Below are 26,566 nucleotides of genomic sequence, written 5' to 3'. Positions count from 1 at the left end.
TCGGCTCATTTAAAAAATGTTCCTGGACCTGCCAGACCATGATGGGACGCTGATGTGGGTGAACTGGCAGATGAGCAATGGTACAATCGAAGTTATCTTTATATGAGATGCAAATAACTATTTCTTATATATAGCGCCTATAAAACGCCTAGTCTGTTACATAAATGGGGTGTTCAGTCTGACTCTGCCTGCCCTAAGTGTGGACTGTCAGATGCACATCTTAGGCTACTTTCACACTTGCGCTTGATCGGATCCGTTCTGAACGGATCCGATCATATTAATGCAGACGGAGGCTCTGTTCAGTACGGATCCGTCTGCATTAATAACTTAGAAAAATTTCTAAGTGCGCAAGTAGCCTGAGCGGATCCGTTCAGACTTTCAATGTAAAGTCAATGGGGGACGGATCCGCTTGAAGATTGAGCCATATGGTGTCATCTTCAAGCGGATCCGTTCCCATTGACTTACATTGTAAGTCTGAACGGATCCGCTCGCCTCCGCACGGCCAGGCGGACAGCTGAACGCTGCAAGCAGCGTTCAGCTGTCCGCCTGGCCGTGCGGAGGCGAGCGGAGCGGAGGCTGAACGCCGCCAGACTGATGCAGTCTGAGCGGATCCGCTCCATTCAGACTGCATCAGGGCTGGACGGAGGCGTTCGGGTCCGCTCGTGAGCTCCTTCAAACGGAGCTCACGAGCGGACCGACGAACGCAAGTGTGAAAGTAGCCTTATGTGTATGATATGGGAATGTCTGGCACCAGGCCCTCATTGGAATGACATTTTGGTATTGGTGAACAAGGTCTATAAACTGAAAAATTGCAAAGCAGAGCCAAAGCTTTGCGTTATGGGCCTTGTGGAGGAAAAACAGGGAATCTCCCGTATGCTGTTTCATGCACTGAAGCTGATGGCTTTAGGCTACTTTCACACTAGCGTTCGGCTGTCCGCTCGTGAGCTCCGTTTGAAGGGGCTCACGAGCGGACCCGAACGCCTCCGTCCAGCCCTGATGCAGTCTGAATGGAGCGGATCCGCTCAGACTGCATCAGTCTGGCGGCGTTCAGCCTCCGCTCCGCTCAGCAGGCGGACACCTGAACGCTGCTTGCAGCGTTCGGGTGTCCGCCTGGCCGTGCGGAGGCGTGCGGATCCGTCCAGACTTACAATGTAAGTCAATGGGGACGGATCCGTTTGAAGATGCCACAATATGGCTCAATCTTCAAGCGGATCCGTCCCCCATTGACTTTCAATGTAAAAGTCTGGACGGATCAGCTCAGGCTATTTTCACACTTAGCTTTTTTTTGCCAATTTAATGCAGACGGATCCGTTCTGAACGGAGCCTCCGTCTGCATTAATATGATCGGATCCGTTCAGAACGGATCCGATCGAACGCTAGTGTGAAAGTAGCCTTACATTGGATCAACCACCCCATGAATTTTGAATTTATTGCCAAACTTAAGGGTGTTATCCAACCCCTAAAATGCCTCCCTTACTGCCTGGGCCCCTCACACTGATTATACTTCTCCTGCTCCACGGCACCCGCGTTGCTTCTGATGCCCGCATGGCTACCGCTGCATGTCCTCGTTGCGTGGATGAAAACATCCAGTGTTGGAGGGGGGAGCAGCCAATAGCAGGCTGCGAAGGAGATGAGCCTCCCTAGTGTCACCCGCGATACTAGGGAGGCTCGTCCCTGTCGTGGCCTGTCATCGGCTGGTCACCCCATCACCTGATGTTTTCATCCACGCGATGGTGAGATGCAGCGGCGGCCGTGCAGGTGTCAGACACGGTAAGCCGGGCCTATGGTGGGGATTTTAGTGGTTTAATAACCCCTTTTAATGGAATTATTCGGTTGGAGAAAGGAGTATATAAAAAAAATGAATGCAGAAGTTTAATCATATTTGGGGTTCATGGCTAGATGCTTTGGGGTTTTTGTATAATGTATATGCTGAGGGGTAGTTGGCGTATCCCTTCAGGAATGCTGATGCTATGTTCTTTGTACTTTTCAGTAGTTTGGCTGGGTCTTGTGTATCTTGTAAGCCCTAAAGTACTTTTTATATAATTTACCTGCTGCATATTTAAGAATGCGCTTATACCTGATCAGTTGTCCCATAATGGGATCTTCTCTGGACGGGGCGAGTTCAGGGATCTTTTTTACACCTGATTGTTGTACTGCTTTGTTACTGTATTGTGCTGAACATGGAAAGTGAATGGGCGGCGGGTGATAAAGGTTATTCCAGTGTCCACAAATGATTATGCCTGTGTCCATATGTCTTGTATGATGTTTTTCAGAGGCGCAGGCGGATTGATAGAAGTATGATTGGAGAGCCAATGAATTTCGTACATACTGCTCATGTAGGATCAGGAGATTCCAATGCAGGGTTTGCAATGGTAAGTCAAAAACAGGAATGCAGTAAATGCAAGGGCAACTGTTTTCTCTGGTGATTGTAACATTTGCAGTCACATTTTGTGTGATAATCAATTGGCAATAACTAATGAAATTTATTTATTTCATGGTGTTGTATAATATATTGAGCATTTTGGGAGACCGCAAGTGTGTGAAACAGTACAGTCATTGTTTGGGGAGGCTTTTTTTTTATTTTTTTTTTATTATCATTCCTTTTTAAAATCGGGCTACATTTCATGTTTTGTTACAATTCAATAGCGTAATACTTGCTCCGCAACAAACATCTGCAGTGTCGGACTGGGGTGCCTAGGGCCCACAGGTAAAATTCATTCTGGGGACCCAAAGGACAGCTACATGCAAAGACTACCTGTTCACACAGAGGCAGGCAGGTGCAAGAAGCTCAAAATCATCATTTCAGTAGCAACCACAGAGAACGGCAAGTCTTCACCACTTCTTCATCACGTGTGACTTTAGGGAGACCAGTCCCAGTTAATAGTGATTAAGGGAGTGTGGCTTCCTGAAATGCCCCACATGATCAGGAAGTGGGGAAGACTTACCGTTCCCTGTGGTTTCTACTGAAATTATGATTTTGTGAAAGTCTTTTGGATACTAAAATGGAAATATTAAGGTACTGAAGAATCATGAGAGAAGTATTTGGCTCACTTCGGCACTGATTGGCTGCATAACTTGCATGTCTTTTACAAAATGCATCTAACATAACAACTTGATTGAAACAATTGGTCATTTTCTGACGATACAAAACTTTTTTAAAGGGTCCTCTCCCATAAACTACAGTAATGCGTGAGTCTTATAAAGGATGCTGAGTTGAGATCAGTCATTTTTTTTTTATCTTTGTACCCACTGCCGTTCCCCTGCTGTGGCAGATATATAACAGAGAGAGGTCTCCTGAGTCTGTGTACATACAGGGACTCTCAGACTAGTTCTCTCTATCGCACAGTGGGGGAATGGCAGCGAGTATAAAGATACGAATTACTGATTTGAACCCTACATTCTATATATACTATTCATACATTATTGTAGTTTATGGGGGTGGTCCAAGGTCACAGGCCCTTTTAATTAAATAGGACTGTGGACAAAAGTGTCGATATGCATGCATATTTTTCTTAAGGCCTCTTTCACATGACCGTATGGCTTTTTCAGTGTTTTGCGGTCCGTTTTTCACGGATCCGTTGTTCTGTTTTTTTTTTCTTTTTTGTTTTTTTTTTTTGTTTTCATTGTGTTTCCGTTTCTGTTCCGTTTTTCCGTATGGCATATACAGTATATAGTAATTACATAGAAAAAATTGGGCTGGGCATAACATTTTCAATAGATGGTTCCGCAAAAACGGTCAGACATACGGATGCGGACCAATTGACTTTTGCGGGCAATAATAGGACATGTTCCATCTTTCAACAGAACGGAAATGCGGAAATGGAATGCATATGGAGTACATTTCGGTTTTTTTTGTGGAACCATTGAAATGAATAGTTCCGTATACAGACCGCAAAAAAACGGCCCATAAACGGAAAAAAAAATTGGTCGTGTGAAAGAGGCCTAAAGCTTATATTACAGATCAGCCAGGCGATTGCCAGGAAGGAACGCTTCCCTCCTGACAATCTCCTGCTCGGTAGCGGAGGAGGCCGCTGCTATTACATGCAGCGATCTCCTCCACAGTGTGGGGAGCAGCGATCGCTAATGCCATCACTCGTCCCCACACTGACTCATTGTTTTCCGTCAGCAGATTGTGATTACACACCACCATCTGCCGCCGGCAAGCAATGATTTTTAAACCTGCTGAAAGATTGTGATTGTTCAATGAAGGTTTGCTCATTCATCTGGTAATCGGCGGCAGTATTACATTGCTAGACCATTGCTAATGAGCGTTCCTACAAATGCTTCTTAGCAATAATCTGCCAGATTATCTGCTAGTGTCATATAAACTTAAAGGGGTATTCCCATCTCGGACAAGGGGGGCATATCGCTAGGATATGCCCCCATTGTCTTATAGGTGCGGGTCCCACCTCTGGAACACGCACCTATCTCGTAAACTGATCCAGCGAAGTAAAGAAGGGTGCACCGCGCATGGGCAGCCACCCTCTATTCATTTCTATGAGGTCACCAAAAATAGCCGAGCGCTGGCTCGGCTATTTCCGTCTGTCACATTGAATTGAATGGAAGCGGTAGCTGCACAAATGTGGTGCGCTCCCATACATTTTTATGGGGGAGATGGAAATAACCAAGCTAGTGCTCGACTATTTTCGGCAGCTCCATTGAAATGAACGCAGGGTGGCCACGAATTTGCTTTGTGCCCTCCAGGGGTGGGGCCGGCACTTATCAGACAATGGGGGCATATACTAGTGATATGCCACTGTCTGAGATGTTACCCTTTTAAAGGGCATCTGTCAGCATATTTGTACCTATAAAACTGGCTGACTTGTTATATGTGCACTTGGCAGCTGAAGGCATCTGTGTTGGTCTCATGTTCATATGTTCCCCCATTGCTGAGAAAAATAAAGTTTTCATATATGCAAATAAACCTCTAGGAGCGATGGGGGGCCTTGCCGTTATGCCTAGAGGCTCCGCTGTCTGTGACACTGCTGCGCCCTCTCCACTTTGACAGGGCCAGGTAGTGAAAATATCCTCACGCTTAGCCCTGTAAATTAAAGTGGAGAGGGTGTGTCAGGTGCAGAGAAGTGAGCCTCTAGGTGTAATGACAATGCCCCCATTGTTCCTACAGGCTCATTTGCATGTATTAAAACAGATTTTTTCTTAAAAATGTTGGCAGATGTGAACATGGGGCCAACACAAATGTCTTTAGCTGCTCAGCCAGTTTCACAGGTAGAAATCTGCTGACAGATACCCTTTAATGTTACCCCACAGACTATGCCATAAATGTCTAATTGGTGGGGGTCTCGCCTCTAAGACCTCCACCTATTGCAAGAATAGGGGGCCCCCTGATGCTGAATGCAGCATCCAAGCAGATAATGGTATCGCCACACATTTGTGCATCTCTCTCTATTAAAGTCTATAAAAGTTATGGAAATGTCCAAGCAATTTATGGTATGCTCCATTTCAAGCCTTTTACAAAAACATTGAGGTCTGTGAACTGCTTAAAGGGGTGGTCTCACTTCAGCAAATTATTCAGCATTTATTATGAAGAGAAAGTTAATACAAACAACTTACTAATGTATTGTGATTGTCAATGTTGCCTCCTTTGCTGGCTGCATAGATTTTTCCAATCACATTATACACTGCTCGTTTTCATTAATATGACCACCCTACAATCCAACAGTGGTGGTCGTGCTTGCGCACTATAGGAAAAAGCACTAGCTTATGTGTGCTCCTACGGTCCCAGCCACCAGAGAGGTCTGTGCTTTTTCCTATAGTGTGCAGGCACAACCACCACTGATAGATTGTAGGGTGGATAATGTATGGCTAATAACAGTATATTAATAAGTGCCTTGTATTAAAGGGGTTGTTTCATCATAGACAATGGAGGCATATCGCTAGGCTATGCCCCCATTGTCTTATAGGTGTGTGTTCCACCGCTGGGACCAATATAGAGAATGGAGCACAGCGCATGCGCAGCCGCCCTCTATTCATATTTTATGGGGCCGGCGAAAATAGCCGAGCGCTGGCGAGCCCATAGAAGTGAATGGGAGTGGTGGCCGGTCATGCGCAGTGCGCTCCCATTCACTTTTATGGGGAGCCGGCTTGGTGGTGGCTGGACCGGAGTCCTCCAGCCACCACCTTGCGGGGCTCCGTTTCCAATATAGGTGCGGGTCCCAGCGGTGGGACCCGCTCCTATAAGACAATGGGGGCATATCCTAGCAATATGCCCCATTTGTCTATGATGAGACAACCCCTTTAACTTTCTTTACATGATGAATGCCATTTGCTGACGTGAGACAACCCCTTTAAATAAAAAAAATATAAACTTTTAAAAGCTGTTCCTTTCAAGTGCAGAGACCATCTCTGCTGTTTCTGATCCCTGGCATACCAGAAGTTATGACGTCCCATTTGTGGTCACGTTACTCTGCAGTTAGCGCTGACAAACTGTTTAAAAACAAACACAACTTTTGGAAGCCCTGCTGCCGTTCCAGTACCAAGGCTGGGCTTTCAAATGTTTGTTTTTAATCAGTTATCCAGACAACCCCTTTAAGAAAACCTTGACTTGTTCTATAGTGTATGATGTTCAGATTGTTGTTTTATTTTAGGCTGGATCATTTCAGGATCAGATGAAATCAAAAGGTGGTTATACTCCAGAGATTTCAGATGTGGCACTGTAGCATTTGTAAGTATCTTACGTATTACCGTATATTTTATCTGAAATTTATTTATTCCTAGCAAACTCTGGAATAAATCAAGGCAACTGGACGTGCTGTAGATTTCTTGAAAACGTTTTGTTCGTTCTTCCAACGAGCTTTCGCAATTCTAAGTGACTGTGCAATAATTCTCTGGGAATAAATATGTAACTGAATCAACATCTGGTAATTATACCCCACATGGAGTCAGAGGTCATTATACCCAGCATGGGGTCAAAGGTGTTGATTCCAATATCCTAATTGGAGTCAGTAGGTGATAATGACATCCCAGAAAAAGGTGTCAAGACAGCATTGTATGTGGCAGCCTCTATTCAAGCTTGGCTTCTCCATTTTTACGTAGATGGCCTCCTTCACACCTTGTTTGTACCAATCGGCCTCCTTATCCAAAACACGTACTTGACTGTCTTCAAAGGTGTGACCCATTTCTTTTAGATGTAAGTACACGGCTGAATCTTGACCAGAGGTTTTGGCTCTTCTATGCTGAGCCATACGCTGATGTAGTTGTTTTGTTTAGCCGATATACAGTTCTGAGCATTCCTCGTTGCACTGGACTGTGTACACAATGTTGTCCATCTTGTGTTTAGGCGTTGGGTCTTTGGGGTGAACCAGTTGCTGCCTCAGTGTGTTTCTGGGTTTAAAGCAAACAGGAATGTGATGTTTATTAAAAATCCTTTTGAGTTTCTCAGACACCCCAGCTACATATGGGATAACCATATTCTTGTGTCTGTCATGCTTCTCGCACTCATTGGTAGTCTTGGTGCTCTTTCTTCTCCTTCTGTTTTGACAACCCACAAGTTTTAAATGCCCCTCTGAGGTGTTTGAATTCCTTCGCCTTGGCCTCTGTGCTGGTGGGGATTTTCTCTGCCCGGTGGTGTAGAGTCTGGATGACTCCCAGTTTGTGGTCTAGAGGATGGTGGGAATCAAATAGCAGGTACTGGTCTGTGTGTGTTGGTTTTCGATAGACCTCTATTCCCAGCTTCCTTCCCTCTTCCACTGTTATAAGACAGTCCAGAAACGCCAGTTTGTTGTTCTGCATATCTTCCCGCGTGAAATTGATGTTATGATCCACTGAGTTGATGTGGTCGGTGCAAGCCTGTAACTCTTGAATTTTAACCCAAGTGTCATCCACATATCTGAACCAATAACTCGGTGTAATTCACTTTGAAAGTGGTCAGGGCTTTCCTTTCTACTTCCTCCATATACAGGTTCGCTACAATAGGTGAGACTGGCGATCCCATAGCACAGCCATGTTTTTGTTTGTAGAACTTGTCCTTATACTTGAAGTAGGTGGTACTCAGACAAAGGTCCAGTAAGGCACACACTTGGTCTGGGCTAAGTTCTGTTCTGCAGCCTAAGGTGTTGTCTAGTAGTAACTGTTTCCTGACTGTTTCAATTAGGATAATGGAATCAACACCTTTGACCCTGTGCTGGGTATAATGACCTCTGACCCCATGCTGGGTATAATTACCAGATGTTGATTCAGATACATATTTATTCCCAGAGAATTCTTGTACAGTCACTCAGAATTGAGAAAGCTCTTTATTCTATACAGATATTCCATGACCTGGATAAATTAGAACCTTCACAGACATCTGGATTGTACCAATTTCGTCATTTGCTATAATACATATACTACTGTTTCAGTAATAACTTGTAGAAACACACTGATAAAATAAATTAAGGCAATACTGAAAGCACACATTGGATCTCAATGAATGAAAGGTTCAAGCTGAAAATCTTTACTGATATAAATTGTGTACCAGTAATTTGTTGAGAAAAAAATTATCAACAGTCAGTGGACCCCAAAGTCTGCAACCAATTGAGGGCCAGATTCCAAGTCACCCCAAAAGTAAGAAAATTCAAATCACAGATGAATCCAACGACTCTGAGGATTTCATCTCGGTACCTAACAGAAGTCGAGGTACCGTTTGTTATTACGTGGAGATTTGTACAACCTCCAAGGGTATGCCTCCCCAGACCCGTCAGTGACTTGCCTCCAAACCAGTCATCTGGATAATGTTGCAGACAGCATAACATTCACCATGGTGTCTTCAGACTTTCACATCTCTCACATATATTCAGGGTGAACCTGCCTCGTTTTTGAAGAGAACGAGGTGCCAGTGGAGGAAATGCCAGTTCTCGTGTTCTCTGGTGAACGTCAATTGAGCTGCACAGTGCGGAGTTGTGAACACTACATGACATCGGGCTTTCATGCCACGCTCATGGAGTCTGATTCTGACAGTTTGATCAGCAATATGGAAACCATTAGCATTCTGGAGGTCATTTTGTAGGGCTTCTCCTGCTCCTCCTTTCACTAAGGAGCAGATACCTGCTACTGGGTTGATGCTTTGTCCAACTCTTCTCATGTAACAGCCTGTATCCTAGTTTCATCTTCATACTTTTAAGACCTTTCAACAAACCTTTCTGTGATGGCACATATGGATGTACCATCCTGGAAAAGCAGGACTACCTGTGAAACCTGATTGGGTTGCAAGTACAGCCTCATCTACCAGTATTGACAGGGACACTAGCAAAAAGCAAAACTATAGAAGAATCAATCAGGAATGATAAGGAGAGAAAAATACCTGTAGCCGCCATCTGCAAAACCATTAGCTTTTTGTGGTTTGTCAGTGCACCTGTTGTCTCCTTCATTTGCACCAAAGCAGATGAAACTCGTTCACAATCGGTTATGCTTCCTAACTGGACAGATTGATATCTCTCAAATTTGATTTGGGCTTACACTGAAAAAGTGATATCGGAATAAATGGTGAAAGGCATTTCTCTGGACTTATCGTATTTAGCTTTTGTCTTCTTGTTTTGCTTATAAAGATAGGTGTTGTCAGGGATTAGATTGAAAAAAATAGCTTTACTCACATCACTAATCCCACCACCACTACCATTCCAGTGTTGCTCCAGTCCCTACTGCTCTCCCCTTCCTGGTCTTGGCTGGAAATGCACGCTTAGTCAATCGCTAGCTGGAAGGAAGTGGAGTACAGAGAGGACCAAAATGGCAGCGACAGGGGATTTCCCGTTATAGACACTAATTGTCTCACAGGATCGCAGGCATTATAATTTTATAATGCTGTGTCTCTAGCAGACCTTGAATCTACTGAATTATACTGACATACGAGCAGTGTCCATAACTGGAAATCATGAACTGGACATGCTAGTCTGAAAGAGGCCTTCAAGGAAGGATAAAGAGTCAAGTACTCCTCCATAAATTAACTAGGTTAATCAAGTTGATAAACTAGATTCAGGTGTGAGACAGTTGCAGGGGCGTTGCTAGGGTCTCAAAAGATTCTGGCCCGAATTAATATGGCCCAGTTCTCTAAGTTCCTCCCCCCACACACCGCATTTTGCTATATAGCAGCACATATCTGTCACATCCAGGGCCTCACAGGTGACGTCTCCTCCTATGTAGATCTTCTCGGTCATAATCTCTATTTGGTACGGACATCTCTCAGCCGCCTCGTCTCTGCAGAGTGTGACACACAGACATCTTAGCTTCCTCACATTTCTATTATTATGCCCCAACCTGGAATCCCCACAGTGTTATCCTGCTGCTTGCTGTGCCCCCCAGTACCCCCAAATACTATAATGAAGAGAAATTTGTGCCCCCCATAGTAATAGTGCTCCTCAAAGTCCCACCAATAGTAATTCCCTTCTAGAATGCCCTCATTAGTAACAGTGCCCCCAACAGTGATAATGCTCCCAAGAGTGACCCCCATTAGTAATACAGCCCCTACAGTGCCCCAACCACAATAATGCTCCCAAAGAGTGCCCCCATTAGTAGAAGAGCCCTCCAGTATTAATAATGCCCCCAGTAGACACAAGGCCTCCTATTGTTCCCCCAATGGTAATAAAGTTATCTACAGACCTCTCAATAGTAAGAAGTCCCCCCTCCTCCCATAGTGCTCTTAGTAGAAATAAGGTGGATCTAGAAGTCCCTCCTATAGAGCCTTCGGTAGTAATAAGACTGCCTATAATGTCCCCATGATTTATAATTCCCCTACAGTGCCCCCAGTATTTATACTGTCCCCTACTGTTATAATGCTCACCCTGAAATGCCGTCAGTATTTATAATGCCCCCTGTAGTTATATTCCTCTCTCCACCAAACAGTCCCATGTAAATAACATGGATAAGTTTAGGGCAAAAATGGCAGTACTACCAGGGCGCTAAGATTTAACCACACTTTATTTTAGTATAAAACTAGACATAAACAAACAGAATTTACACAAAAAAAACCTGAAAATTACATCATTGGATTGACAAGTTCAGTCCACAAATACATTTAGTTGCATAAATAATTAACAACTGAATAAAACATTGTGCAAATATATTATATAAAGACATAAATAATAGTGTGTATAAAATATATATATATATATATATATATATATATATATATAAAAACAGGATAACTGACATAAAATCATTATTTATAATAAAAAGCTCTGTTAAAATGAGAAGTTCTGTTGAAATAATTTATTTTTTATTCTATAGTGAATATTTATTCATTTTTTCAGCATTCAATTAATTGAAAATAACGATTAAACTGAAACGGGCTGTTTTTCAGCTGATCAAAAGTTTAGGACCACACCTCCCAAAAAAAAACGTAACCCCCCCCCCTTCCCAAAACAGAAATCCAACTTCCAAACTCAGTAATGAGTAGCAACGCCGTTATTGTTTCACTTCCAAAATTCGTTTCGGCATGCTTGATGCAAGCGTTTCCATGAGGTGAGTGGAAACATTTCTCCAAGTGGTGAAGACGGCCGCACGAAGGCCATCTACTGTCTGGAACTGTTGTCCATTTTTGTAAACTTCCCTTGCCATCAATCCCCAAAGGTTTTTATTTGGATTTAGATCAGGGGAACACGCAGGATGGGCCAAAAGAGTGATGTTATTCTCTTGGAAGAAGTCCCTTGTCCTGCGGGCATTGTGTACTGTAGCGTTGTCCTGTTGAAAAACCCAGTCGTTACCACACAGACGAGGGCCCTCAGTCATGAGGAATGCTCTCTGCAACATCTGGACATAGCCAGCGGCCATTTGAGGCCCCTGCACTTCCTGAAGCTCCATTGTTCCACTGAAGAAAAAAGCACCCCAGACCATTATGGCGCCCCCTCCACTGTGGCGCGTAGAAAACATCTCAGGTGGGATCTGCTTGTCATGCCAGTAACTAGGGATCGACCGATATTGATTTTTTAGGGCCGATACCGATACCGATAATTTGTGAACTTTCAGGCCGATAGCCGATAATTTATACCGATATTCTGGGAATTTTCATTTAAAAAAAAAAAATAAAAATTCCCACAAATCTGCTGAAAATTAATGTTTATTGTTAATGTGTATTTTTTTTTTGTAAATCTTTCTTTTTCATTTATATTTAATATTTTGGTGTTTTTATTATTTTTTTGTAACTTTTTTTTTTTAACTAACTTTTAGCCCCCTTAGGGACTAGAACCCTTGTCCTATTCACCCTGATAGAGATCTATCAGGGTGAATAGGAGCTCACACTGTCCCTGCTGCTGTGTGCTCTGTGCACACAGCAGCATGGAGCTTATCATGGCAGCCAGGGCTTCAATAGCGTCCTGGCTGCCATGGTAACCGATCGGAACCCCAGCATTACACTGCTGGGGCTCCGATCGGAGGAGCAGGGGAGAGGGGATCCTGTGGGGGGGGGGGGGGGCGCACTGCGACTGGGGTGGGGGGGAGGGGGGGCGCACCACTGCTTAATACTGGGGGGGAGGGGGGGCGCACTGCGCCACCAATGTCTGATACTGGGGGGGAGGGGGGGCGCACTGCGCCACCAATGTCTGATACTGGGGGGCTTGGGGGGGCGCACTGCGCCACCAATGAAGCTTAATCTCTAATTTATTAATATACAGGAGGCAGGAGCTGGCTGCAGGATCACATAGCCGGCTCCCGACCTCTATGAGCTGTAGCTGCGATCCGCGGCACCTGAGGAGTTAACTACCGCAGATCGCAGCTACAGCTCATAGAGGCCGGGAGCCGGCAATGTGATCCTGCAGCTCCCGCCTCCTGTATATGAATGAATGATAGATTAATCTTCATTGGTGGAGCAGTGGCCATAGCTCCTCCCCTCCTCCTGTCCCCTGTACTTTTATTGGCTGCAGCGGCAGGAGCAGCACAGGGGGAGGAGACACTGCTCCTTCTCCCCTGTGCTGCTAAGGGGAACACGGAGAGCGCTGACAGCAGCGCGATCTGTGTTCCCCATACACTATCGGAATATCGGCAAAATAGATACCGATACCGATAGTGTTCAAAATCCTGAATATCGGCCGATAATATCGGTAAATCCGATAATCGGTCGATCCCTACCAGTAACGTTGGAAACCATCAGGACCATCAAGGTAAAAAAAAAAAAACTCATCAGAGAATAAAACTTTCTTCCACCTTTTGAATGTCTCATGTTTGGTGCTCTCTTGCAAAGTCCAAACGAGCAGTTCTGTGGCGTTCAAGGAGACAAGGTCTTTGAAGACGTTTATTGTTTTTTAAGCTCTTCAGTCTCAGATGCCGTCTGATGGTTATGGGGCTGCAGTCAGCACCAGTAAGGGCCTTAATTTGGGTCGAGGATCGTCCAGTGTCTTGACGGACAGGTAATTGGATCCTCTGGCTCAGTGCTGATGACATTTTTTTGGGTCTTCCACTTGACTTTTTTGTTCCATAACCCTCAGGATCATTTAAGAAATTTCAAATGACTGTCTTACTGTGTCCCACCTCAGCAGCGATGGCGCGCTGTGAGAGACCCTGCTTATGCAGTTCAACAACCCGACCACGTTCAAAAAGGGAGAGTTTTTTTGCCTTTGCCATCACAACGTGTGGCTACCTGACAATATGACAATTTTGACAATCTGTGCAAAATGGCAATGAATCCACATCTTTGCACATATTTGGCCTTTTAATCGTTATTTTCAATTAATTGAATGCTCAAAAAATGTTTTGCCTCGCTATCATTTCTTCTTGTTGCATGTTGAAGCTCTACTTGGAACCTTGTTAAGATCCAACAATGTAAAATATGATTTTTTTTTTTGCCATTTTTCAAGTGGTCTTAAACTTTTGATCAGGACTGTATAATTAAAATCCAATGCTTCCCCCGCTGATACGAATTATCCGTATTTACAATGTATGCCGCGGGCCTGTCGATGATTTTACCCTCCGGTAATAAATTGCACGGAAATGCACCTTTAAATATGCGCCTGCGTTAATATCAGCTTTAATAACACAGGCAATTTCATAATTATTCATGTTTATTGAAAATCATATAATTCCTCCCGATTATTTATTTCAATAATATTTTCATGAACTGAATATACAATCATGTTAATTGTGTTCGCAATTGTGTTCAAATCTAATTTCAGCTCTCAGATTGCTAGTTTTTACTAGAGAGAAATGACCACCGGGCTCTTGATCCGGCGATAAATCAAAAGCGAACAAAGTGTAACCGTTCAAAAACTCGTGCCAATCCACGGATAAAGCTTTGTCGGCCTTGTGTTTCCCAGAAATATGTACTAGGGCCATATATTCACGAACAGCTGATTCATCTTGGAAGTTAGGTTGAAAAGGTTTTGCCGGTATCTGTTGACCATCCAAATATAAGGCTGCATAATTCACATTATAGTGGTTGAAGCACAAAGTATTTTTTTGGTAACTCCCGGAAAATGATTAGTTATCCACAAACAATAGTATTACTGTTTTTGGTAGGTTTCCGAGAAAAAGATTCTCGTGGTTAGATACGCAAATACCAGCGGGTACGCTATACACTTTAAGCGACGCCCGATCGAGTACTTTGCATTAGCTGTTAACGGAGCGCGACTGTGACCGATTCTTACAGCGGGCGATACTTGTACTCTTTTGACAAACAGGGAAGCGTGCTGTATTTGGACTTTAAAACGGGGCGCCTTGGCCGACATAAGGCAGAAAGTGTCTTTGTTTCTGGTCAATTTTATCTTTAGATCTAAACCGTTCAGTATTAACTTCGGTTGATTAAAAATATCGGCGTAAATGGGTTCCATTAATTCCACACTTCTAGAGCGTGCGGAATACTGTGCTCTATTGCGGAAACCGACATTACGCTGCCGAGAACCCGGTCATCATGATGTCCCGTCATCTGTAAATTGGGACGCTAAAGTTTGTGAATTATGATTTATTAGGGCCTCTATATACGCTCTATACGTATAAAGGTTGTCGCTTCTTGAAATCAACGTGTCGCCGAGTGTTATATTCAATTGATTAAAAAGACTTTCTATAGGGTAGTTAATAAGTGCAACGAGGGATCCTTCTGGTATGGGTGTGTTATCAGGACTAACGATTCTGCAAACCACGTGTAACAATCTGTTATTAAGGTCGTAATAATATTCACCGCTGCCTGTGATGTAGAATTCCAAATGGGCATTGTCAGTGATTGCGGCGATTGGTTGCACCTCTACATAAAGCGATTTTTCAATGCTTGTTTGTGTAGGCGGTATTTGAAGGATGTCCAACTCTGATTTGGCATACTCGGCGAAGGCGTCATGCACGAAAGCCATAGCGTCTGACTAGAAGATGTCGCTCGCCATAGCGACGCCTTAGTGACAACGTCTTTAGCAATGTTACGGGCAGTTTTTTTCACGTGCGGCTTTACAAGCTCCATGCCTTTCTTAAATAGGGGAACGACACGCCGGGACAGACCCCGAAATAACCCGGCGAAGCCAGAACCATGCATGAATTCTGTACCGTGAAATCCGTCCTCACCATGACTGGCTTGCGTTATGTAATAATGCGTATACGCGTCCGGGTCACCGTACACTCTCTGGGACATTTTAGTGCGTCGTCATAGCGTGTGGTCTAAAGTGTAATCGCACAATAGTCTTACCGTATTTGAATTTAACAGGTCTAGACTGATCCGTGAGTATCGATATTGTAACCTTGTCAAAATGATGTTTACAAACAGGTATATAGTCCGGCCGGTTATACTTTTGCATGACTATCTCACCATTTTTACCGCCTAACTTGACAGTTCTTAAAAGTTGTACGTAACTATCGCCAACAAGTTGATGTTGGACGATATCTGTACAAACAAACATTGTATAAAAACCGGCTTTAATATCTGGATAAATTTTTTCTCTTTTGATGAAACTAGAGCAATCCCCTTTATACCACCAGCAGGATGTTCTAAAACAGGTAAGCCGGGTCCTTTGTAGCGGAGAGCGATGTGCTCTGCGTCTACATTCTTAAGGCTGGGTTCACACCTGAGCGTTTTACAGCGCGTTCCTACGCGCTGTAAAACGCACAACAGGCAAGAACCAATGATTCCCTATGGGAATGGTTCTCACCTGGGCGTTTTACAGCGCGTACGATCGCGCTGTAAAACGCCCGACGCTCAAACAAGTGCTTGAGCTTTTTTTTGGGCGTTTGTCGCGCGTTCCCGCACATAGAAATTCGGGAACGCGCGACAATGTGTGAACGGCAATCTCTGTATGCGCGATTGTAAACGCCCGTACAATCGCGCATACAGAGCGCTCGTTTCCGAACGCTCAGGTGTGAACCCAGCCTTAGCGATGGAGCTTGCGAATACCCCGGCAGCCCTAAAATATTCCCCAACTTCTCACAAGGCATGAACTTGTATAATGGTGAATTCATTACATAAACGGTTCTGTCAATATCGTCGTATCTCAGGTGCAGTTGATCGGGTGGTATTTTTATAGATTCAAGTTTGTTATTAATGGCTTTGATGAGATCGTGCATATTGGAGTAATAACCCGATTTAACAAAAAGCTCCCGGATCGGCTCGTCGCGATGCGCTATGTAGAACACACCATCTCCGGGGCCAAAGGTTTCCCACGTACTGTATGTGGATACTGAATCTCCACTAAAGCCACTTCGTAAGGACTGCGAAGATGGACCGCTTTTGCTAACTTAGTGGTGTAATCGGTGATGCTGTTTTCAGGATAAAGTTTGGCGGATGCTTTGCAGGGTAGCGTGATAAAAAAAAAAACGATCCGTCCTCCATAGTTTACAGACTCATCAACAGTTTTTCAGGCACCCAAGAGTTAAACTGGTCAGGGTATCCTATCGACTTTACAAAACACAATGTTTTACCCCGAACTTTCTTCTTTTTTCAGTATTTTTTCTATCCTGTAAACCCGTAGCTTGTCGAGGGTTACTTTTTGGACATCCTCCGGGTAGAACGAGCCTTCAATGAACTCGTCGGACAGGTCTTTCAACTTATAAAGGGGTCTGAGGCCTCTAGTGTTTACAGCGTAAATTTTAAATATCTCGTCCGTATAGGTTTGTTCATACCTCTTTGTGAAAGCCCCCTTTATAGCGCACAATTCTGACGTGATCACCTATATTTAATACCGGTTTAACTTTTTTAATAGTAGCGTAATATCCGTAGATATTTTTCCAAACGGCTATAGTTCGGGTCGACGCCTTATAGTTCTGTGGTATGTGTGGTTATAACTATACAACAGGTCTTGTAACTTGTCGATGTACCTGTACGTGTTTTGTTCTCTAAGATAGCGCCACATTTTTGTTTTCAGCGTTCTATTAAAACGTTCGACCAACGATGCTTTAACAGCATTTGTAATTAAAAAATGATGTATTTTATAGGTTTCACAAAGACGCTTCATAGGTTTGTTTATAAACTCGCTGCCCAGTCTGGAGCTTTCTGGGGGTTCGTTCGCTTAACTTAAATATCTGATCAAAAGCAGAAGCCACTGTAGCGCCGGACTTATTTGAAAATGCCCAACACCAAAGCATATTTAGATAGAATATCAACGACTGTCAGCAGGTATTTTACACCATTATTTTCTTTAGAAAAATCCATCATCGACACAAGATCTGCCTGCCATTGATCATCTATATCAGACACCATAACCTTGTTTCTTGTAAATGATTTTTTTAACAGGTTTGCACAATGTGTAAGTATCCTCGTTGCTCAACCAGTTTTTACAGAGTCTTTTCTTATTCCAAATTTCCAGACTTCTCTGAATAAGGATTCCACGCCCCCATAAGAGACGACAGCTTTTGGCGTGTAGTACTGTTTTCTCAATATTACAGCATTTGCCTTCATTTTAGCAGCGTTTTAAGCCGCGTCTACTCAACAACGCGACCTAACTGTTAATACAATTTTAAATAATCAAGATATATTTATTGTAAAAAGAAAAACGGACTACATTTTATTTAAAACAGTTTATGTATAGTAAATAAAACATCACACAAATAAATTTTATATACATGCAAAGTAAAAATGTATGTAAAACAAATAAAAACATTATAAGATGTTTAATACAAAGAAAGTTTATATACAATCGCCAAAGTAAGAAAATTTACGACGTTAACCAAGCCGCTTGCATCAAAGGCGGTAGCCTTTTTTTTAGGTAGTAATGAGCCACGCGTCGACACAGTAGGCGATGTTAATGACAGCGGCGGTGTAAAAGGGCTTTGAGCCTCGTCAAAGGGCTCACTCAGCGACCGTTTTTTCAAATTCTCAAAGTTCTCTTGTTCTTGTATTACCGATACCCGTTCAGCTGTGCGATAGTCTCCATAAAATAGTCCCAACCGTGAGGTTTAATCTTGGGCAAGCCATGACTCTGGGTAGCTGTTCGAATCAGGTCAATAATGTTGGATCCGGGTACGGTTTGTTCTTTGTAAATGAATTCGCCCATAAATGAATTAACAAACCTTCAATACGGTTTTCCCGTTAAGTTTGTAGCTGTAAGTTTTTGGGCCGGCGGATACAAACTCGGTAAGGCTCCTTTCACACTAGCGTTCGCTGGTCCGCTCGTGAGCTCCGTTTGAAGGAGCTCACGAGCGGACCCGAACGCAGCCGTCCAGCCCTGATGCAGTCTGAATGGAGCGGATCCGCTCAGACTGCATCAGTCTGGCGGCGTTCAGCCTCCGCTCCGCTCGCCTCCGCACGGACAGGCGGACAGCTAAACGCTGCTTGCAGCGTTCGGGTGTCCGCCTGGCCGTGCGGATCCGTCCAGACTTACAATGTAAGTCAATGGGGACGGATCCGTTTGAAGATGCCACAATGTGGCTCAATCTTCAAGCGGATCCGTCCCCCATTGACTTTACATTGAAAGTCTGGACGGATCCGTCCGAGGCTATTTTCACACTTAGCTTTTTTTTTGCCATTTTAATGCAGACGGATCCGTTCTGAACGGAGCCTCCGTCTGCATTATTATGAGCGGATCCGTTCAGAACGGATCCGCCCGAACGCTAGTGTGAAAGTAGCCTTATGTGGGCGTCGTCTGGTATTTCACTAGTTAGCTCACTGAGAAAATCGCCCATGGGTGGAGTCCATTCAGACCCCTTACTCACGAATATGATGAAGTCTGTGTTGTGATATAGACAACGTTCCTGCAGTCTGTCTTGGAGCTTGTATAATTCGAGTCTGGCATAGGTGGTTGTAAAACAGGCTATAAAAATGTTTGTGTTTTTGTTGTAGATGTAGCGTTCTTTTACATAGCACCAATTGACTACAGCCGTATCGTCATAGATGAAATTAACCTCGGAGAGGTCGTAGTACGGCACAAAAACTAATTTGTAGTCATAGATGAAATTAACCTCGGAGAGGTCGTAGTTCGTCAGGGTCTGTGACTATGCTGGTACGTGACAAGTTAGAACGCTGTCCAAACTTACCCCACAAAGAGTTTAGGAACAGTTTTGAAATTGTTCTTTTTGCTGGGTTTACAGCTATCTTATCAGATCGCAAGCGGACATCTTTTTTTTAAAATGCCTCTATGTAAGCTCTTTTTTTAAGAATCAGTTTTACACCAACTGGGATAACCGGAAGCCTCCTGTTTATCTCTGAGGTGTAATTTGATGTACGGGGTGAACAGATCGTCTGTTGTGTTCGGAAAATGCCAGACCTCGTAGAGCTCGGCGATCCTGTAACCTTTTTCAACAACTAAAACTAATTCTATGGTGCACCATGTACTGGTCAGGGAACGCTCGTCGTCTGTGTGGCTGCAAATGTCTTTCTGACAGTTCGAGGCGCATGTGTAACATAGCGGAAACATCGGAAACATTAGTTTTTTTATTTAGCTTTACAGGCAGGATCTGAAAAAATAAATCTCTGGGCGGGTACACTTTAACTTTGGCAATGCTAAAGTATTTTTTGATGTAACCAAAATGATCATAAATGATTTTTGGGTGTCCTACAGGGTAAGTCTTAGTTTTATTAACAAAAGGGTACAGACTGGTGAAATGGTAATAATGCACTGTTTCATCGGACTGCACCTTGTGATGAAGTTTAATGGTGTTAGTGCGACCGGCGTGAAGCGTGTCACTAGGTTCCAAAGCAGTCGGGAATTTCATTTTAATCAAAGTCTTTGACCCCCGAATCGTTTGCAATCATTTCCCGCCACTCGTGTTCCCACAGGACGTGGACCCTAAATCCTTGTCTCTGTAGTCGGCTTTTCCTGACTAGGAAAGATTGGTACAGCTACCCGAAGGACTATTTAGTAAGCTCGTTGCTGTCATGGTCGTTATAGCACACAGGATGCCCGTGATAAAAACAGCCCTGAAATTCCAAAGGGGTGTTTTTACTGTTAACCAAACGCATACCCGTCCCAAAAATATTTACCGACCTTTTTTTCACCGCCCTTTAACGCTTGTTGTATAGAAATAACTTCAGCATGTTCAATGTACATGTGCCACTGTATAGCGGGTGTTGAAAATTGTTTCTGGGTCTTGTGGTAATTATCTGCCGGGACAATCGATATGGTATTTTTGGGTAGAAATTTAAACCGCTACATAGCCATGCACACGGATGCCAATGTGTTAAGTTGGAGCGGATCAATACATTTAGGGACCGTTCTGTATTTCTTTTCACATCTAATGTATTGCAGAACTTTTTGTTCCGTCATAGCCATAATCGTGTCCCTGTAACACTCACAAGCCCTTCTCAAAACCTCAACATCCTGCTTATAGTAGGATTTTAACTCTTCCTGAAAATTAAAGTTTCTCGTATCAATCCGTGAATTCTTTTTTCTCACCGGGCATCATGTAATCGACGCCGTAATACCTAGCGGCCAGTAGGACGCCTATGTAGTTTTGATTTTCTGCCGTGTTGAAAAACCCCATAGTATCGGACATCTTGCTGAGATTCATAGGCATGAAATTCAGCAAGTCTATGAATCTAATTTTTAAGTCATTCAGGGTAACGCACATTAACCGACCACCTTGATTTAATAATATCAATTTGAAATTTTTCATTAATCAACTCCTGTAAAACAAAATAAGCATCGTAGCGCCCTGCATTGTGAGCTATGAACTTGTAACCTGAAATCTTACCGTTGGCAAAAAATCGCACAAAGTCACGAGTACAGGATTTTCCGCTAAAATGCCAGGAGTTTGGGCCGTATAGTGTGGTTGCGTAAATGAAATTGGGTATATGCAAGCCTGTTTTTTGCATGCATTCAAAATCGTAAAAGATATACTTCATACTTTTTTTTTTTTTTTTTTTTTTGGGGTTGTTTGTCTGCTTGTAATAAACATGGTTGTCAACCTGTCCGCCGCAGATGGTGCTTTTTAAACCGTTACATTTGTGATCATCGCTGCAGTCTATATATCTGTAACAAAATCCGCAAAAAGTTTTTTTTTCTTACAAAGAGCGTTATCACTAAGTGCCAGGTTTCTATGTGTTTCAAAACAATCCTCTGAACGACAATACGTCCTACATATCGGGCAACGTGTATTATTAGACTGCTCAACACAATTCGGTCTCTGGCACGCTTTACAAAACTGCATACACCCGTGTCTATATTTATGTTTGTATACAGTGCAACAAACGTCGCAAAAATAATCGAAACCGATAAAAGATTTTAGATTTTTTTATGCCATAATAATGCTTTTCATGGTGCAATATATAGACTGTCTTCTCTTTAGCTGTGCGGGCTTTGTGATAATAACACCACAAATTTTAATTGTGATGTTTAATTTTTTTCAAATTCAGCAACGTCAGTAAATGACACCAAATACCCCTCGGGTATTTGTAAGTCTCTATGCAGTTGTCGAGCTTTCTCTAACAATGCAACGTCGCTCAAAGCAGCAAGCTTCAAAATAGCGTAAACCCTAGCTGCTAGGCAGATATTATTATCGTAATTATTAAAATCGTATAAATGTTTTTTACAATCAATAATTCGACTATACGCGATACCGCCTGACAATGATGACAACTAGTTTAAGTGAATTACCGGATATGCATGCCGCGTTACCACGGCTGTGGAGTCGGTAGATAAATGGAGTCGGTAGATAAAGGAAAGAAAGGCAACATACATGTCATTACCACAGGACTACTGGCTGAGAAGCCAACAGTCTAGTGTATTGTACAATTTAAGCAAAAGACCAACACAATGAAAACAACGTTTTATTATTATTTTTTTTTAAATCAAGTGGCTGGATAGTAGCAGCAGGCATAAAACATCAGGAACAGTAACTTTAACAGTTCAAAAATACAAACCACATTATTTGGTTGTTTTAGAACAAAAACAAAGCTTATCTATATAAACCAAAAACTAAATCTGTAAAACCTAGAAATGGTTTATATTAATCTTGAAATGTAGTTATAGGCTTGGCAAATGCATATCAATTCAATGTGGAGTTCTAAGGAAGAGAATTGCCTCTGCCAGATCCTCTTTCATAGAGGCTCTTAAGTCAGACTTTATTATTTTTAGAGCTGAAAATAATCTTTTGACACTGACTTGGGTGGGTGGCATTGCAGTAACAATTCTGGCCACATCACTAACGATCTCTGGATAAACAAGGATGGCTTCTTCAACAGTAAGTTTTGATGAGCGATCATACTTTTTCAACTTCTTTTAGTGCTTTACAAAACTCCTGTTGGAATTTTTTTATTTGGACATTTACTGGTTCTGTAATGCTTATGCGACGTCGCTTTCCTTTAGCAACTTCCATTTTGTCTAAAAAGGAATCAAAGTCTAATTCTTCGTTTGAAGATGATCCTGAGTTACCACTATTGCTTAAAAGAACTTCATCCTGTGGAGGTATTTCAGGTCGTAATCCCTTCATGCGAACTGCTACATCATAGTGCCTTTTTCCCAGTAGCAGTCTGTTCACTGTTCAACAAAATTTGGCTCATTGGGTCGACATAAATAGCCACCAACAAGATTTCATTTTCAAGCAAAAGACTCTCTCTTTTCATCATTGAAGATGCAATGCCATCAGCTATTAACCCTCCATTATGGTTCAGGCGATATATCGGGCTCTTCCATTCCAATAAGAATTTACCCGGGGTTAGATCGTCACATTGCAACCTCTTGGTGACAGTGAAGGGGTGAGAAAGAAGGTTCTCCAGCTCTTTTGTTTGTGTCCACTGGCTTTCAGTTAATGAAAGATTTTTATTGTCCATTTCTTCTATGAAGTCTTTAAGTTCAAGCAAACGCTTCACCATTAAATAAGTGCTTCCCCAGCGAGTTGCCTGATCCAAAATGGCTCCTTTTCCTGCACGTCTTTTCAAAATTGCATCTGTTTTCGGGGCCCTGGCTGCAACAGTTACGTGCCGTAATTTGCCAATTTGTGTAGCTGCATGGCGATCTTTTAATCCATCTCTTATGGCAAGTTGCAGTGTATGAACAGCACATCGCATATGATGAATAGTAGCAAGCTTCAATTCTTCTTCAACTAAGTTGTCTAAAAAAATTCAGCATTCTCGTCAGTTTCTAAACTTTCTTCAATACAGCTTCAGTCTTGAACTATTGACTCCCCATTCCCTTCACTTCTCTAGTCCTGCAAAAAACATATTTACTTAATCAGTTATCAGTTACTCTGTAAAGCGTTAGCGATAATGTCCAAAAATGTTTCGTCTCTAAATCCATCTCTAGAATACCTATTATAAAAAGTCGAAACAAACGCTTCGCCGCCGTCTAAACGCAGTTGTATGAAATCACCCGGATCGGCGTCCCGTAAAACCCTATCTAACAATGTCTGTATAGAAGCGTGTATTGCATCAAGAGCGTCAACAAATGAGCAAATGGATTTGAGGTTAGCGATTCTGAAGTGTTCTGTGTACATAGTACTATGAAAATTCGCTAAGTCACGCTGTTGATGGTATACACGTTCTAGGTAAACAGATCTAACGTTTTGTGGTTCAGGGCGTTCGTCTGTAACATCCGTGTTATAGGTCATGTCGTCATTTTGTGGGTCGCCTGACCGAATACGCTTTGATTGCGTGGTCTGCGATTGCTGATGTTTTTCCAGCATTCAGACGAGCCGACGCACCAGTCTTGTTGCAACATTCCTGTCTTTTTTTTTTTTTTTTTTATTGCTATTTTGTTCGCCGGCGACGCTTTTTTTCTCTAGCTATTTTAGAACGTTTTAACTGAAAAACAGATTTTTATACCCTGTTTTAACTTTCTAACCCTAGTTGTTTTTGCGCTTTTAAAAGGTTGTCCACCTCCACCAGTCATCACTAGTCAGTCTGTCTAGCAGCTCTTTTTCAAGAGCGTCAAGATGCGTAATCAGTCGTGTGTATTTGTTACGCGTAGCGTGTATTTGCCCCGCAGTAATTTTGTTGGGACTGTTAAACTGCTAGAGACAGTCTTTAACGTAACATTTTAAATACATCGCCACGTGTGCCATTTTGTCGTTACATTTCGCGATATCCCTCAATTCGTCGTACATCTCTCCACCCCGGCAATAACAGGAATGGACAAGAGGCGCGTATCGCTCTTGGGGTTCGCGTATCTGTTGTATGTTGCTGCATGTGTCTGGCGTATCAAATGTGATGCGCTTTTTACAAGGTATTACATCTTGCGTATTGGGTATTGGTGTTATGTCGCATAAAGCTGTAATATCATTTATTACGCTAGTTGGCTCACCACTCTGCAGAACCGGCTGTGGCGTTGTTAGAATTCCAGCTATTGGTGTAAACTGTTCCTGATGAAGATTTGTGGTTGATCGTCGTCTCTCTTTAACGATGTGGAATTTGGTGTTTTCTTTTCTTTTGGCTGAAATTTAAAGACCAACATTAAGATATAAGTATTAAGAATTTCAATCTCCCCTACTTCAAGGGTTATTTTATTGCCGCTCAGTTATGGACGTGCCATGGCAAAATAGTATCTTCCTAAGCAGGTTAGTGAGAAGTTCCTCGTATAATAACATATTTACGCTTCTGGAATCGGGGTTATCGACCAATAGAGATCAGGGCCATAAGAGACTATAAAATTATTAATGAAAATTTGGGCTACTACTAGAGCATGGTTGGGGGTAAAGGGTTCACTTACATTCACACCTCTTTGGCATAATATTCACTTAGTCCTTAGAAGGTATAGCAAGAGATCAATTTTGGCAAAAAAGATTGGATTTTTTTTTTATATTACACAGGTTGTTGAGAATAGAGAGATTGTCGTTTGTGGAACTATCACATAATATAGGGAATCTTTCATGGCTTAGGTATTTCCAGCTTCGGTCGGCACTTTTCAGTTTGAACGACAAATCGCTTTTATAAATAGATAATGCTTCTTTGTTAAATGGGTGGATAGGGAATGTATCACAAAGAATGAAGATTTCAAATATATATAAATTATTACTTAAGTCACGCTTTGGAGAGACACAATCGCCGGGACAAAGGGCCTGGGGGATGGACTGTCCAGATATACAATAGGTAGGGAGGGAAAGTATTTTTAGTAATTCCTATTTACTATCCCATAACTTTTAATCATGTTTTAATACAGTTCAATATTTACCATAGATTATATGTTACTCCCATTTGGTTAAATAAGTGTGGGCTAAGAAATACTTCTAAATGTCCTCGCTGTGATACTCTAGGTGCGGACTACCTGCACATGATCTGGGCTTGCCCAGAACTTGGAGCCTACTGGAATGGTATTAATAATGCCCTTCTACAAAAACTGAAAATGCGAATTCCTTTTGAGCCTCAATTGTATCTATTGAATGATTTTTCTTCCCTAGGTAACTATAATTATAAATATAAAAATATTTTGTTAGGTAGATTATTATTACTGGCCAGGGTTTTGATTCGTCGGAGTTGGTTCGCACATCATACTCCAGAGGTAAATAATTGGATAAATCTGGTTAATAAGGTAAAAAAAAATATGAACAGATTCTTTATAAGCAGAGAGACGCATTAGAGAAATGGATTAAGATATGGGCTGACTGGAAGTGATGAGTTATATGTTTTTGTTTTTTTCTCTTTTTTTCTTCTTTCTTCTCCCCTTCTTTCCCACCCCCTGTGATGTGTCCATCCCCCTCCTGTAGGGCAGAGAAACGGGGGGCTAAGGGTAAATTGTTATTAAATAATTATATTAAGCTTGAAGCTTTTTTTTTTTTTCTTTCTGTGTACTGGTTTGGTATATCAATAAAGGTGTTGGAAAAAAAAAAAAATTCAAGTGTGGTAATTTAAGCAGAGCGCCGCGTAATATTAACTTACGGGCATCAGGGCAGCGGATAATCTGCATTGCTGGATTTTCAGACCGGCAACTGTCGCGGGCGCTGGTGCACGGTTCTAGGAATGAAGCAGTTCTGCTGACACTTGCGCCACTACCAGGCATCTGAAAAAACATTTAAATTACAAGGTTTGATTAACCAGTATTGTTTATACACGCTTAAAAATTATAGACATGGTTGTTTGATCGGATGTAGAGGGAGCCTTACCTGTTATGTTGATTTCTTTGATGCCGCTTTGGAGACATCGGTCGTGGCCATTCTTCTTTTCAGCGCTGCATAAAAAAAAAAAAAAAAGTATTTAGACTTATAGACCATGTTTAAATATATTACAGCAACAATGCGTTTTGGTCCTTACGCTCTTTGCCCCGCTTGCGATGCTTTTGTAGGGCATCATCGGCGAGTGTCGCGATGTCGT

The 26,566-nt window shown here is 42.5% G+C and overlaps 1 protein-coding gene and 1 long non-coding RNA gene across 3 annotated transcripts in view; one reads left to right on the top strand and one right to left on the bottom strand.

Annotated features, from left to right (window-relative positions):
• The window catches only part of LOC122929629 (CDC42 small effector protein 2-B), a 67,414-nt gene that overhangs the window by 15,129 nt on the left and 25,719 nt on the right, over positions 1-26,566 (top strand). For both annotated transcript variants that reach the window (XM_044283264.1, XM_044283265.1), the window contains exons 3-4: positions 2,274-2,372; positions 6,606-6,682. In XM_044283264.1, coding sequence (XP_044139199.1) covers positions 2,274-2,372; positions 6,606-6,677 — 171 coding nt within the window. In that variant the 3' untranslated portion in view covers positions 6,678-6,682. The remainder of the gene's footprint in view (positions 1-2,273; positions 2,373-6,605; positions 6,683-26,566) is intronic.
• Positions 24,570-26,510, bottom strand: LOC122929630. The gene is made up of 3 exons (XR_006387989.1): positions 26,359-26,510; positions 26,135-26,255; positions 24,570-24,692 (listed from the first exon to the last, which is right to left on the bottom strand). It is a non-coding gene; the product is annotated as an uncharacterized LOC122929630 (long non-coding RNA).

Source organism: Bufo gargarizans, chromosome 2 (assembly GCF_014858855.1).
Source record: "Bufo gargarizans isolate SCDJY-AF-19 chromosome 2, ASM1485885v1, whole genome shotgun sequence".
NCBI classification, from domain to species: Eukaryota; Metazoa; Chordata; class Amphibia; order Anura; family Bufonidae; genus Bufo; species Bufo gargarizans.
The sequence above is the reverse complement of the archived record's forward strand: the minus strand, read 5'-3'. Positions and strand labels throughout refer to the sequence as shown.